We start from the raw sequence: 14,771 nt of genomic DNA, 5'->3' as shown, positions 1-14,771 counted from the left end.
TGGGGAGGGTATGTGCTATGGTGAGTGCTGTGAACTGTGTAAGACTGATGACTCACAGACCTGTACCCCTGAAGTAAATAATACATTATGTGTTAATAAAAAAAAAAAAGTCAATGTTTTCCTTATAACAACAACTGCATAGAGAGTTTAGATTTAAAGATTCAAAACTCACAAACTTTGCAGCTGTAGGAAGACTGTCATGAGGAAAGAGCAAGATGAAACATGGAGGACTGGGCAGTGTGTGGCGTGCAGTTACTGCTCAATAAGTAGTAGCTGTTAGTATAGGAGCAGGTGGTTGACAGAAAAGGTATTTTTTTTTTTTATAAGAACTGCTTCTTAAGATAAACTCAGATATTCCATTAACAGCAAAAAGAGTTACTTTTAAAATTTCAGATTACAATTCGCATGGAAGGAACAGACACATGAAAACCAATGCTCATGAAAATTTTCTTATCAACAGGCAATCCTTTACACTAGTTTTTTAAGAACATCATAGGTCTTTGAGTTGACTGTTGGAAAGACAACAGCCAAAGGAGTGAGTGGCCAGTCTCTGCAAAAGTGTCAGAGTATATATTCTCTATATCATCCCCATTCCTGGCTCTATTTTTCTCTTTCTTGCTCTCACCTTCCCTTTGCCCTGTTTCCCCCACCCCCCCCCTAACTAATTTTAGATTTCATTTTAACTTATGTAAAGTTGTCAGTTTCTTTGGATGTTTTTTTCTGGAATGAGATGGGTAGCAAACAAACACATAAGCATTTGAAAATTACTGGGCTTCTAATTTATACTTTACAAATTTGCTAAGTGAAGTGCACCTTAATTTAAAAATTTAAGCTACAAGAAGTTCTCCTTGGATAATGCCAAATTACTCTTAGCTTACCTATCTCTACTTCAAATAATTTTCTTTCTTTCTTTCTTTCTTTCTTTTTTTTTTTTTTTAAAGATTTATTTATTTATTTGACAGAGATCACAAGTAGGCAGAGAGGCAGGCAGAGAGAGAGGAAGGGAAGCAGGCTCCCCACTGAGCAGAGAACCCAATGCAGGGTTCAATTACAGGACCCTGGAAACATGACCCAAGCTGAAGGCAGAGGCTTTAACCCACTGAGCCACCCAGGTGCCCCTCAAATCATTTTCTAATAAATCACTTCAACATATTTTCTACTTCAGAGAAACAGTGACAGAAACAAGGGTGAATCCCATATATAGTCGACAAATACTACACATGTTTGGCATTATCTTTGCATTGATCAGCAAATCAAGTCTCCTTTATAGCATGGTACATTCTTTATCTAAATACCCATTTCTTGGGCAAATGTGTCTATTTTCATGGATGATGATTCCAAAAATCTTTGTTTTCAATCTTGCCTTATTCCCCCCATGCTTCAAATTCTCACAAGCAACATTCTGTTAGGCACACCTGAATGTCTTCTAGACATTTCAAACTAAGGGTCCTGAACCAAACTTCATTCCAGTCTTCTTTATCCTGACAATGCTGGCCCCCACCACCGCCTTTTCCCATTAATTACATAAATGGCTCCTTTCTTAGGTCTGTCTGATCTCTCCATGATCCCTCACTAGAATGTACACTCCACCAGGGTAGGGATCTTTGTTCACCTGATCTTCATTCCAGATGTACCTAGGTAGGCCTAGAATAGTGTCTGGCATTTGGTAGGTATTAAATAAATGTTTGCCCAGTTAATGAACCTTTCCTCCCATGCCCCCAAAGCTACTCCCTCTCCAATGTTCCTAATACCAGCAAATGAGCCTGGGGAATCATCCTAGATCTTTGCTTCTTTACGTCCTGTAGAGAACTGCCAACATTCCTTCCCAGATAGTCTCATTAACTACCCCTCCTCTCAATGCCCAACACTGACGGACTAGTGCTTTCCCTGGGCATCTCTTATCAAAATGATTAAAAACAGCCACTGGAACTGTCCTGTCCCTATTTAAATAGGCATACTGTCCTGAAGCCAGATATTAAATACAAAAATGAGCCTGCCATTCTGTTGCAGAAAACATCAGAGATTCTGTTTGGCACAAGGATAAGTTCCGGCCCCTCCTGATGGTCCAAGAACTGGACTCAACCTGCACATCTACTTTCACCTTCTATTACCTCACACCTCAAATTTTTGAAGTGGCTAACGGGAAATTGCTTTTGGTGCTGTGCCAATAGCCTATCCTCATTTTTCGTCACTATTGCCAATACTAATATTTCAAGATTTAGTCTGGGGTCAATTCTTTAAGAAGCCTTCCCTGACCTTCCAAGTTGGCCTAAATGTCATGGCTTTGCATGTTCCCATAGCAACTAACTGAAGGGATATAAAAAATCTAGGCAAACATTTGCAATTAACACTAACTAAAGCCTTATGTTTATTTAAGGAGGAAAGGAGTGTTCATAAAAACCAAAAATATGATCTACTGGGTAGGTATTTATTTAAGCTCTTAAAATAAGTAATTAAAAAGAATCAGGTTACTTGGTTCCCAATATGTGGTAAAGGAAAGAAAAAATCTTTAAAGAATTTTATGAGAAAACTGTAAGCCAGAACAATCCTTGGTTTCCTATTCTGACTCAGAAGTTCTGTAAGAGTGACATGGACTTTAATTTTCTTTAGCCTCCTGTACATGGCTCATGGGGACACTGAGGGTTATATCATATCATGAACTGAAGACATCTAATAAATACACATTATTTCCTTGCATTATCATTTCCTTAATTTTATATTGCCAGTTATAAGGTAATGGCTATATTTAAATTATTATATAATACCATCTTAATTAGTTTGTGTCCACTAAATTCAAGCTCTCTATTTTGGGGCACAATTGTATTATGCCCATCCCCCACACCCCTACCCCTCCAACTTGTTCATATAGCATTGATAGGGCAAACATGGGTATGACAGAGTGAGACATGTTTTCCTCTGGACCTGCTCAGTTTAATCATTAATTTCAGAAAAGCAAAAGAAATTAACTATTAACCAACCATCACATTTCCTTAAGAACAGTTTTCCCCAAAGAATAATCTATAAATTTAAAGATTTTTTAATCTATATGCTGTGAACTACATCTGAAAGGACTGCGGTACATGTTCATAGGCTTGGTTACCTTAAAATTTTGCATATTTGAGGAATCCTTTGATTAATGTACAATTATAGCTCTTAAAGCAATTTCACTTCAGGAAATATATCTGAAATCTCTTAAAAGGAAATGTCTGAGTATGGAAACCGACATCACATGATTTGGCTGACCTTATCAAAATATGGACTCTTTAGCCTAACAGGTCTGCTTACAAAAGTATAAATCCAGTTGACTTTACATAATAATGAACACTCTCTCTCTCTCTCTCTCTCTCTTTTTTTTTTTCAACCTTGTAACTCTTCAGTGATTTGTGGTAGCTGTGTCTACTAGACACTGCTTGTATACTGAGTATCCAAAAAGGAAATTAGGTTATAAAATAGTGTACTGAATGTAGTTGGCTCTGTTCATGGAGGGAATCACAAAATAAAATACACATGAGATGAATCTAATGGCAATTTACAGTTGGAAAGAGACTGAGATAGTAAAAACTCAGACTAGAATCAGAAGTTGCAGATTAGAAGGCCAAAGGCCAACATAAACTCTTGGGACTGTTGCACTGCTAATTTAGTAATTTGGTGGGAAGTCATTTAACCTTAGCTACTCTCATGCCACATGTTCACATTCATGTGTATCTTCAAACATTTATTTGGTAGCTACTAAATATCTAGAATCTTGTGAGGTTCTCTAGATAAGACTCTGTCCTGCCCTAAAGACATATAACAGAGGAGCTCAAAGTCCAGTTGATGGCTCTTACTATTTTCTTTACTATGCAACTTCCAAACATGAGACCACCCCCATCAGTGACAAAAGGTCATTAGAAGAGTAAATCTCAACCGTTCAGGCTATATTGGAATATGTGAGACAGCCTCTCGAGAAAATTTTGGCAGACCCTCTGTTATTCCCACTTTCCCCACATGCTCTTTGAGAACTTTTGAGAACTGCTCATCTAGAAGGATTTTACAACCTCTATGAAGAAAATAACATATTATACAAAAAATGAAGATCTAGTGAAGAAAAAACAAAAGCCTAACAGTGCCACATTTATTGTATTGATAACCTATCTCTTCGCAAATATATTAAACAGAGAACTGTAGCATTTGATCCTAGGGAATTGAATATTAAAATAAAGATCTAATATTTTGATGTATTTTGATTTATAAAATTGGCAAAAACATTTTGTTTTCATTTAATTTTTCTTAGTAGGTAGGGCAATACTACTATTCCTATTTAGATATAAAGAAGCTGAGACCCAGGCAAATTAAATAACTTGCCTTAATCTCACATCTACTGAGTGGCAGAAATTAAAACTAAATCTTCTGACCCTAAAACCAGTCCAGTCCAGTTTCTACCCAATGGAGAACCCTACCTAAGAAATATAAATATATAAACGCTGATCCGTTTTCAAGATGGGAAGGTCCTGACAAACCTTCAAGGCAAAAAAGCAATTCAAATTTAAAAACGAAATTATAAACCTCCACTTGTAAGGTCTAATAATATAGCTCTTAACTGACATTATTGGAAAATAAGGTGTTCTGGATGAAACTTCTAAGGATTTTTATACTAGATGTTTAAGATGAAAAAAAATAAGCACATATATACATCTTATTAGCCAGAACACAAAGAACATAATTTATACTTTTAAAAAATGATTTTCAGTCTCCCTACACAGTTACAACTACACTATTATACCAGCCTTTAGAGTGGAGTGCTCTGGGGCACAAAGCCTTAAACAAGTAAGCTCAGAGCTCAGATTGCTACATTCTTCCTCCTGTCTCCACTCTAGTGGTCACTTCCCTTTCTTTAGGTAATTGGTGGTGATTAGCTCTTTTCAGCTTAATTGACTCCCCTTACCCCAGCTCCCTCCATTCACTGCAGCTTGGAATTCTCTGCTTTTGTATTCTAAAGAGGAGCTTAAGGTTATCAGGGAAAGCCAGAAAACAAACTTAGTAAATACTCAAATTTAAAAACACACACAGACTTTTGCATATGTGTATGAAGATAAGCCCACAGTTACCCACACACAGGCACACATACCGAGGGTGCCAGGTTATGTCTTCTCCATGCTTGTGTCACTCCCTTCGTTATCATGAATGAATGACACATAGGGTAGAATGTCCATGAACTTGAGAATTATAGAAAATGAAAGAAATAGATTGTGAGATTTAGAGTTGTGAGATGTTAGGTTGGGTCTAGTATGGAGTCCTAAGACTTTTACTATGGGGTCCGAGTTTTTGGCCTTATGATTTTGAATAGATTGGTAGACTGGGTCTGGTTCTAATCATCTTCATCTATAAAAGGGGAATAAAAAAGAAATCTATATACCATAATTTGATAACTAGTGCCTCAAACTATATAAAATATTATAAAATAATTTATTAAATCAAAAAGTTCTGATACAAAGATAATCTAATTTCTCATATATTCTCTCTTTCATACATGATAAAACAGTAAAGAAATACAAGTACAAAATAAAAACAAGTCCTCACTCTCATGAAGTTTATATTCAAAATTTATAGCCTTTTTTCATGTAGGTGAACTCTAAAATTGTAATTTCCCCCCAAAATAGGGACTACGTTAATAGAAATCTTAAAAGGCACTTATTAAGTTTCATTATTCATTATTGATTAGCTTTCCAATGAAAAGAAGAAGATGTTTAGATATCAAGGCTTTTCCTTATTTATTTATACCTGAGTTACAAAAACAGTTATTTCCTCAGTTACTTCTATAGAAATTATTTAAAACAAAAACTAAGCAAGACCTTGGGAAAAACTTTTGCTTCAGAAGCAGAGAAGCACAGGTTCTATAACCAGCCGAAACCTGGGTCCTGATGACCCAGATGTAGGGCAACACAGAGGGTCCCTCTCTAATCACCCTTCTCCACACTGCTTTATTTTTAAATATCTCCTTACTTCGGTTCAGTAATCAGTGACTGGGGAAGTGGGAGCGGAAAGGAGTCCTTATATTGGAAGGTGCAAAGTGGCATTAGGAAGGAATCAGAGGCAATTTTTCCTATTTATCTTCTACCAGGCTAATCATAGAGTTAAGGAAAGAGAAAAGGGGATAGCTAGGGAGGAAAAGTGTGACAAAAAGAAACTGACTGCAGTTTCGTACAAATTTGTTTTCCAAGGATCAGTTTTCTGGTAACAGGATCCATTTTTCCCTACAGGAAATATTCTTCCCCACTGTTGGTCTAGGTAGGTTAGGTTGGCTGACTCCAGCCAGAAGGAGCCTGTCAGATCCCTGCACTGTCACATTCCCAGGCACTGGGATTGGTTCAGAGGGCAAAACAGGAGCCAAGTGCAATCTTAGGAGATTTAACTGGGGGTTTTATAAGAACAGTTGCGAACAGAGAACCTCTTTTTCATGAGGGCCTAGTGGCTGTCTCATCACCATGAGAGAACCTGGACTGGACGAGAAGAGAGCCAGAGCAAAGTTAAGGGGGAGAGAGAACGGGATTAAGTTCTAACAACCTGGCTTAAGACCACATCTTGTTGGAAGCCAAGCCTACACTAGGGCTCAATGCATTTCCACTGGTGCTTAATTAAGCCAGTTCGTGTTGAATTTTGTGTCACCTGTAACTAAAAGCCCATGTTTTGCAAAAGAAATACAGAACTATCACTAATTCAATGCTGGATTTGGGTACTATTCAATAATTAATAGCGTAAATAATGTAAAATCATGTAATATTAATTAAATAACACAAAATCAATTCTAGAAGCACAGAAATATCTCCTTGGTCAGCTTTTCATCCAAAATTGAAGACATTTCCTCCCAGTCACCAGCAAAACAAAGACAAAACATTCAAGTCCTTAACCCTTAGGTCTCTGAAGCACAGAAAACTGTCCTGAGAAATAAATCTACAGGAGTCTTAATGCTGAACTCCTTGGTGAAATCAGTGTTGATTACACCGATAACGCTGCTCCTACGAGCAAAAATTCTACAGTCTAGCCAGTCATGTAGTCAACACTAATAAAACCATCTGGACTAAACCTGATGTTAACTAATTGCATATAAGTGAGGATGGAGGGAGGCAAAAACAAACTAAAAGAGGAAGTACAACTCCTTGGACAGAAGCAAAAGCGAGTCTAAATACACCTAGAGGATGTTTCATTTAACTTCCTGGTTTGGAAAACCTTCAGTTAGAACAAAGGTAGGACTTTAGGGGACCTAGAAGCTGAAGGAGCTGCTAAATGAAATTATTCAGTATGGAACACAACTTAAATTACAGACACGATTTTGCTATTAATGTTTTAATTTGCCATAAACACATGTATTTGATACAGAAACACAGGAAAGACATGATGCATTCTATGTGTGCCTAGTAAAATGCTCCTGCACAGGGCAAATTAAATTTATGGAGAATTATATTTCTAAGGCTCACTGAAAAACAAAGACAAATAAATGAAAACAAAAACTCCTTTTTGATTAACTGCAGTTCTCCATGTCAAATTCTGCCCATTAAATAGTGCTCATTGGAAAATGTCCTTTTGGTGTTAAGGTAAGATATTACGACGATTTGTCACAGACAGACTGCCTCAAAAACGTTTTTGAATTATTTCCCAATAACGATTTAGAGTTAACTATGCAAGTAAACGACACACTAGGAAAGGAAATGTGTAAAAGGAACACCCACATGAACATTTACCTTCCACTGCTCTTTTGAAGAACACTTTGCAGCTGCCACAGGTTACCACCCCATAATGACATCCTGAAGCCTCATCCCCACACACCAAACATATTTTGGAAGGTCTTGAAGATCCAGTAGAAACACTTCGCAAAGTAGAGCTGAGGAGAGAAATCAAGATTTAAATAAATACACTGTAGGAGCACATTTGATAGGCTGTATAGCTTAGCTCAAAATTTGTCAATACTCACGATTCCATAAATGAATTCAGGATTTACTGGCCAAACATGTGACCTAGAAAATGAAGGCAGAACCCTATCTGTGGAGGAATGGTATCCAGAATTCTGGAGAGCAAAGCAAAACCTTTTCTTGGCACCAAGAAATAAAAATCACATGTACACATTTTCCCCTACTTTTTTTTAAGGTTCAGAAGAATTGACAGTTATTATTATAATTTTTTTAAAGATTTTATTTATTTATTTGACAGAGACAGAGAGATAGAGGGAGAGAGCACAAGCAGGGAGAGGGGCAGAGGGAGAACAAGCTCCCTGCTGAGCAGAAAGCCCTAGGTGGGACTCAATCCCAGGACCCTGAGATCATGAGCGGAACTGAGGGCAGACACTTAACCAACTGAGCCACCAAGCGTCGAGGGCCCCTCCCCCTATTTGGGGGAAAATTGACCAGAAAATATTGTTTGCATTCTAGGTGGCAGGGAAGAGAAGAATCCTGAGCCGAGTCATCGGGAAGTATTTTTGGTATCAAAGAACTAATACAGTACTGTACTCTTTTCACCCAGACTCAGATTATCTATCTCAGTTATGCCAGATTTAAAAAACAAACAAACAAACAAACAAACAAAAAAACAACTCTCCCATTTCCAAAACAATCTACTAATTAAAATTTAAAAATTCTTGCCTCAACTGCCAGCAATTTTATCCCATCAAGCTTCTGCATTTTTTCATGTTACCTTCAATATGTTCGAATCACTACATCCTGCTTACTAATTTGAAGGGACACAGTCAATACTTCAAAAAAAAAAAAAAAGCCATACATATTAAGTATCTCAGGTATCTTTCTGGTAAGAAACTGAAGGGTTCTGGGTATCAGTTTTTAGGGACCAATTGAACCCTTTAAGCAAAAATCTATATGAATACTTCGAAAGGGAATCTTCTCATATATATTATGAAATATATTACACTGCTAGCTAATGGCACAGTTTGAACAAAACTGTTTAAATGAATTCCAGTTCAGCAACAGATGTGCTGTGAGCCGGCAAAGAAGGTGATGTTACTCATTCCTTGTCCTCATGCATTTATCGAATACCTACCTGCAGGTCCCATGCAAGGTACTGAGGAAATAAATACCCAATCCAGTCTCAGTCCTTCAGTTAGTGGGGACACGAACTATTATGGTGAGTGCTACAGTGCAGGGTAGTACGGTGGCACAGACTGGGAAGGGGAGGAGAATGCCAGCTGGGGAACAGTTCCTGAAAGGTGACCACTGAACTGAATTTGGAAGAACTAGATGAGAGCCAGACCAAGAAAAGGGGCAGGGGAAGCAGAAAGGGCAACGGCTTGGAGAAATGCCAGCTGGACCTGTTCGGGAAGCTGAACAGACTTCTTGTATGTCACCACCATCACCTTGCTGTCACATCTGTCTCCATGTAAAACAGCAGGGATGTGGGGAAAAGACTCAAAGAAAGGGGTGCCTGGGTGGCTCAGGGGGTTGTGCCTCTGCCTTTGTCTCTGGTCATGATCCCAGGGTCCTAGGCTCGAGCCCCATGGTGGGCTCTCTGCTACGCAGGGAGCCTGCTTTCCCCCCTCTTTCTGCCTACCTGTGATCTCTCTTTCTCTAGCGGGTAAATAAATAAAATCTTAAAAAAACAAAAACAAAAAAAAACCTCAAAAAAAACATAGTAAAAGGCTAGAATGGTTACATTACACTGATGCTTTTTCTGTTTTCCCAATTAGCTAAAGTATAATAATAGTTCTGACCTGGTAATTTAAAAAAAAATTTTTTTTTTGAACTATTTTAACTGTGCTCTCACCAAAAAACAGGAGAAGAAACAAAATATTCAGCTGTTGGAGAACTACAGCATGACTGACTTTCTAGAAAAGTTCTTCTTAAATCAAAGACTGAAACAATGTTCTCCAAAGTTGTTTCTCCTTCTGAGAAGAGTGCTCTTTGTTATTTTTATTAGTGTCCTTTGACTTCTTTATGGCATTCAAAACATTCCATTTCAGCATCAGGAACTTCTTCAGCATATTAGCCAGTGAAACTGGATCCACACTCTGTCTGACTGTCTTACACTTCACAGGGAAATACCTCAACTCCTTAAACAATTAGAATGTAACTTACAATCATCATTAACATGTAACTGCTTTTTCACAACTGCTATCATTCATGGGGCTTGTCTTGGTCCCCAAACTTCATAATCTCTTGACTTCGTTCTTTGTAACTCTCTTCTATCCAAATTTACTTTCTCTGTGATCTCGCCTAGTTTCTTGGCTTTAAATATGATCCATATGACCAGGCCTTCCAAATATTTATCTCCAGCCCAGACACCTCCCAGGAATTTCCGACCCATTTATCTAACTGCCTGACGTGTCCATCCGATTGTCTGACGTGCACCTCAAACTTAACACGTCTGTAAGTTTGCTGATTTTCTCCCCGCTCCTCCTACAGACAAACTTTGTCCTTTCAGTTAATGGCAACTATTTGGGCTGAACTGTGTCATCTCCAAAATTCCTGTGTTGAAGTCCTAGCCCCTAGACCTCAGAGTGTGACCTTTTCTTGGGAATAGTGTCATAGCTGATACAATTAGTTAAGATGAGAGGATTCTGGAGCAGGGTGGGCCCCTTATCCGATATGATTGGTGTTCTTGTTAAAAAGCGGAATGTAGGGCGCGCGCGTGCGCGCACACACACACACACACACACACACACAGAATGCCCTGCGAAGATAAAGGCAGTGATGCTTTTACAAGCCAAATAACACCAAAGATTGCCAGAAAACCACCAGAATCTAGAAGACAGGTATGGGACAGATTCTTGCTCACAGCCTTCAGAAAGGAATAACCCGGCCAACACGCTCATCTCGGGCGTTGGGCCCTCAGATCCCTGAGACAGTACATTTCTGCTGTTTAAGGCTGTGGTCTTCTGTTGCTGCAGCCCTGGGGCAAACTAATGCAGCGACTTGGACTCATCTCTGACTACTTTTTCTCCAATCTGTTAAATTCTATTCACTTTGCCTTCGGGTTCTCCTCAATTCCCATACCTCCTCTGGGACAACTAGCCCAAGCCATCAACAGGTCTTCCTTATGATTTGCAGAAAACTTCTAGCTGATCCTGTTTCTCCTTGCCCCCTTCCTTCCCCTGTATCCAGAATGATCCTTATTCACTACTTTGCTCAAAACCATCTGGGCCCTTTCCCTCACACTCAAAGGAAAACTCAGTTTACCCATGAGACCACAGGGCCAGAATCTGGCCTCCCAGGCTTCTCTAACCTCTCCTGCTTGCCTACACCACTCCAACAACACTGGCCTCCCCACTAGCTCTGATGTCCACCACGTGTGCTTCCACCTCAGGGCCTTTGAGCTTTCTGTCTCCTCTTCACCTAGATATCGACAGAGTCCCCTCCCCCACCTCCTTCAGGGCTTCATCCAAATGTCACAGTATGCAGTGGAACCAAATTAAGTTGAAAAGAAAGTCTAGCATTAAAAAGACACACCATGAAATCCAAATTAAAACAGTTTTCTTTAATTACAAAATTAAAGCAAACATGAATTATTTTTCCCTCCTATTCACCACCGTCTTTCAATGACACAAGAGCAAATCTGCCTCTGCACGCCTCTTGCATCCCTCTGCCTCCTGGATTTCTGTCACACTGTACTGAGCCCATTCTCCTGAACACGCCTCCTCTATTTTTCAGCCTCCTCATTTTCTAGACCATCAATGCAGCGTTTCTTCAGAGCTCAACCTTTGGCCATTTTTTTTCTTATTTCTGTCCTTTATCCCTTAATGATCTCCTTCACTCTCCTGGCTCCCACAGGTCTCTTGGTGAATGACATCCCAAATCTTCGTATCCGGCTCCAGCCGCTCCCCATGTCCAACTGCCTATTTTTACTTCCTTTCCCTAACATCTCTGCCTCTGCATTCTGTGGGTTTCTGGAAGGGTCCTGCCGTCGGCGAGCCTGCCGGGGCAAACCTCTCTAATTGTCAAAGCTAACAGTTACCAGGGCTGTTCCTTGGCCTCACCACCTGCGGTAAACATGGTACCAGGCCCTTGTCACTCACTTTTGAAGGGTTCCTCCCTGACACCGGCGTCTCCTCCCTCCACCTCCTCCTCCAGTAGTGGAGAAATGATTTTTCCCGTTGGAGAGTTCTGATTATATGCCTTCCATCCCCTGTCCCCCACACCACGAATGATGACCTCAGTAGGACAGCTAAGTCCTCTTCCTCCTCCCAACCTTCCCTGCAGGCCCCCTCATGTGCCCAGCTTTGTGCTGGCCACATGCTGACACCCCTACTGGTGTGCACACCTGCACCCGCACAACCCAGCTTTCCTGCCCTGCTCCCACTCCTGGCAATGCATCCATCCTTCCGGCACCTTGGTGTTCTCCCAGCTGCAAGCACCCCTCGTCCTCCTCCTGAGTCACTCAGCACTTGGCTGACTCCCTCCACCCCCCCCACCATTGCAGTCCTCATTTCTGGCCTTACATTAGTGACCTGTGCACTTATCCTAACCCCTTGAGGGCAAAAACCTTGCCCTGCACATCTCTGTGCTCTCTGCTGCCATTAGTGTGGGGTGCTACTATTTATTGAATGAATGAAATCGCACTCCTACTCTCATTACAGTAGAACATAAATTTCCAAGAGGCGATAGTACAGAAGGTAAATTAATGAGGTCAAGGTTATAGGTTCAATTCCCATGCGGTTCATTTAGCTTTGCACAGAGGGAAAGAGGGGGAAAAACATCCAGGGACACAGACTACTGTCAAAAGCTCAGCCAGCTGTCTCACAAACATATGCATTATTAATACAGAAGACAGGCCACGTAGAGTGGATGGGTCAGGAAAATGCTGTTCCCTACTGACATTTTATCATGCGGTTATCTTTGAAACTGAAACATGGCACATTTGGGGGAGTTATATATGTAGTTTCAAGCAACACATCAGTACATTTTAGAAGGGGGTAGGTAGAGAAAGAAAAGGGGAGAAAAAAGAAGCAGGAAGAGAAGGACAGAGGGGCAGACTGTGAATTCACTTCTTCTTTTTGTTTGTTTTTTAAAGATTTTACTTATTTATTTGACAGAGATCACAAGTAGGCAGAGAGGCAGGCAGAGAGAGAGAGAGGGAGAGAGAGGAGGAAGCAGGCTCCCCGCCGAGCAGAGATTCCCAATGTGGGGCTCAATTCCAGAACCCTGAGACCATGACCTGAGCTGAAGGCAGAGGTCTTAACCCACTGAGCCACCCAGGTGCCCCATGAACTCACTTCTTTGACACTGAGTGTTATCAAAATACAAAGCTTATTTGAGTGATTGTGTAGGTCAGAATTCTACTTGATAGCACAGTCTATTTCCTAGGCAGCTGCAGTGGTTGTGAGACCCAGATTGCAGGGCCAAATATGCGGGGCAAAGGCAGGGAGGCTCAGGCTCCAGTTCTCACCCAGCTGTTCCCTGGTCAAACCTGAGCAAAACCACCTCTCCTCTCTGGACCATAATTCTCATCATAACAAGTTAAACAGGGAATCTCTAAGATTTTTTCCAAGATATTCTTTTAAGACAAAGGTGGATACAAATGATAAATGTGACAGCCCGCCTGTCCTGATCGAGTTTTATACAAATCAAATTTCAAGCTCCAATTAAAGACAATGTATTATGCACCACAAATAACCATCATTTGCTCTAGATCAAGCATAAAAACATCTCTATGTAAAAATGGACTCTTTCTAGAACAGCTAATCATGGCCTTAAAAGTCTCTTACATCTACATGATTGCATCTCTGCTGATTTTGGTTAAAATTCCTTTATAAATGCATGCATTACGATGGTACTCTACCCCCTAAAAGCCATTTTAATATTGACAAGTTGGGGAAAACTACCCAAACTGATAATTTTTGGTCTCGGTAATCAAAGAAACGTTGTTCACAAAAAGAAGTTCATAATCAACAGACAAAGGGAGTTAGTTCATAGGAATTCATACAAATGTTAAAATACTATAAAGCAGAAATCTATGAACATTATATATCAATTTGTAAAGACAGTGTCTCTTTCAGGGAAATACAAGTAAGATGCAGCTATTTTAGTATCAAAAATAGTAATTCTAATGACCCAGTGAAGAGATTAAAGACAATAATCAAAGGTTCAAGATGCACGCCGATTTTGGTGACATTTGGAAGGGTCACAAGCCAATCATCAAAAACATTCCCTGAAATGGTGGGGTGTTTAGGAAGAAGCAATAAAGAAGCTATGTAAGAAAATATGATTTTTAGTGATCAAAACATGACTGGAAAGCAAAACAAAACAAAACAAAAAAACATGACTGGAGAAACCATCTCACTGAGAATTACCATATGTAAATTTTTACCAAATGTAAAATTTACCATATGTAAAACTATCTTTCCCCATCTTTTTAATAATTATAGGACAACACAGTAGTGATTAATCCACTATTCAGTGTACTGAAATTTCTTCATATGAAAATACTTTCTTGTTTCTTAAATGGACTCAATGTGAATTAAACAAACCTATCTTTTGTACTGTCACTTAATCAGATCTATGCTTCCACCAAGACCACTAGCTGCTAAAAAGATCTTTTCTACATGTAATCAACTCTAGTGTTCAGTCAGCTACCTTCAGCGGGGTGAGAATTTTCAGGAACAAAACAACATTCAATAAGCATCCTTGTATCTGAACATTGCTGGTGTGTTTAAAATCACTCGGTAATTAAGCGTTCCACGGAAGGCCTACCATAGGCACCACTGTGACAAGAGAGAAGGTTTCTATTGTAATAAGAGAAAAAATACAGAGGTAAACGAACAATTGCAGATAGTGATAAATACTATAAAGAAAATG

General features: G+C 39.6%; 1 protein-coding gene across 1 annotated transcript in view; it reads right to left on the bottom strand.

Annotated features, from left to right (window-relative positions):
* Nucleotides 1-14,771, bottom strand: part of NR3C2 (nuclear receptor subfamily 3 group C member 2) — a 340,694-nt gene that overhangs the window by 160,228 nt on the left and 165,695 nt on the right. Inside the window, exon 3 of the mRNA XM_004758031.3 lies at nucleotides 7,719-7,858. Within this exon, the coding sequence (XP_004758088.1) occupies nucleotides 7,719-7,858 (140 nt within the window). The remainder of the gene's footprint in view (nucleotides 1-7,718; nucleotides 7,859-14,771) is intronic.

The sequence above is a fragment of the Mustela putorius genome, unplaced genomic scaffold, assembly GCF_011764305.1.
Source record: "Mustela putorius furo isolate JIRA1106 unplaced genomic scaffold, ASM1176430v1.1 tig00000242_pilon_pilon_pilon, whole genome shotgun sequence".
Classification (NCBI taxonomy): Eukaryota; Metazoa; Chordata; class Mammalia; order Carnivora; family Mustelidae; genus Mustela; species Mustela putorius.
The sequence above is the reverse complement of the archived record's forward strand: the minus strand, read 5'-3'. Positions and strand labels throughout refer to the sequence as shown.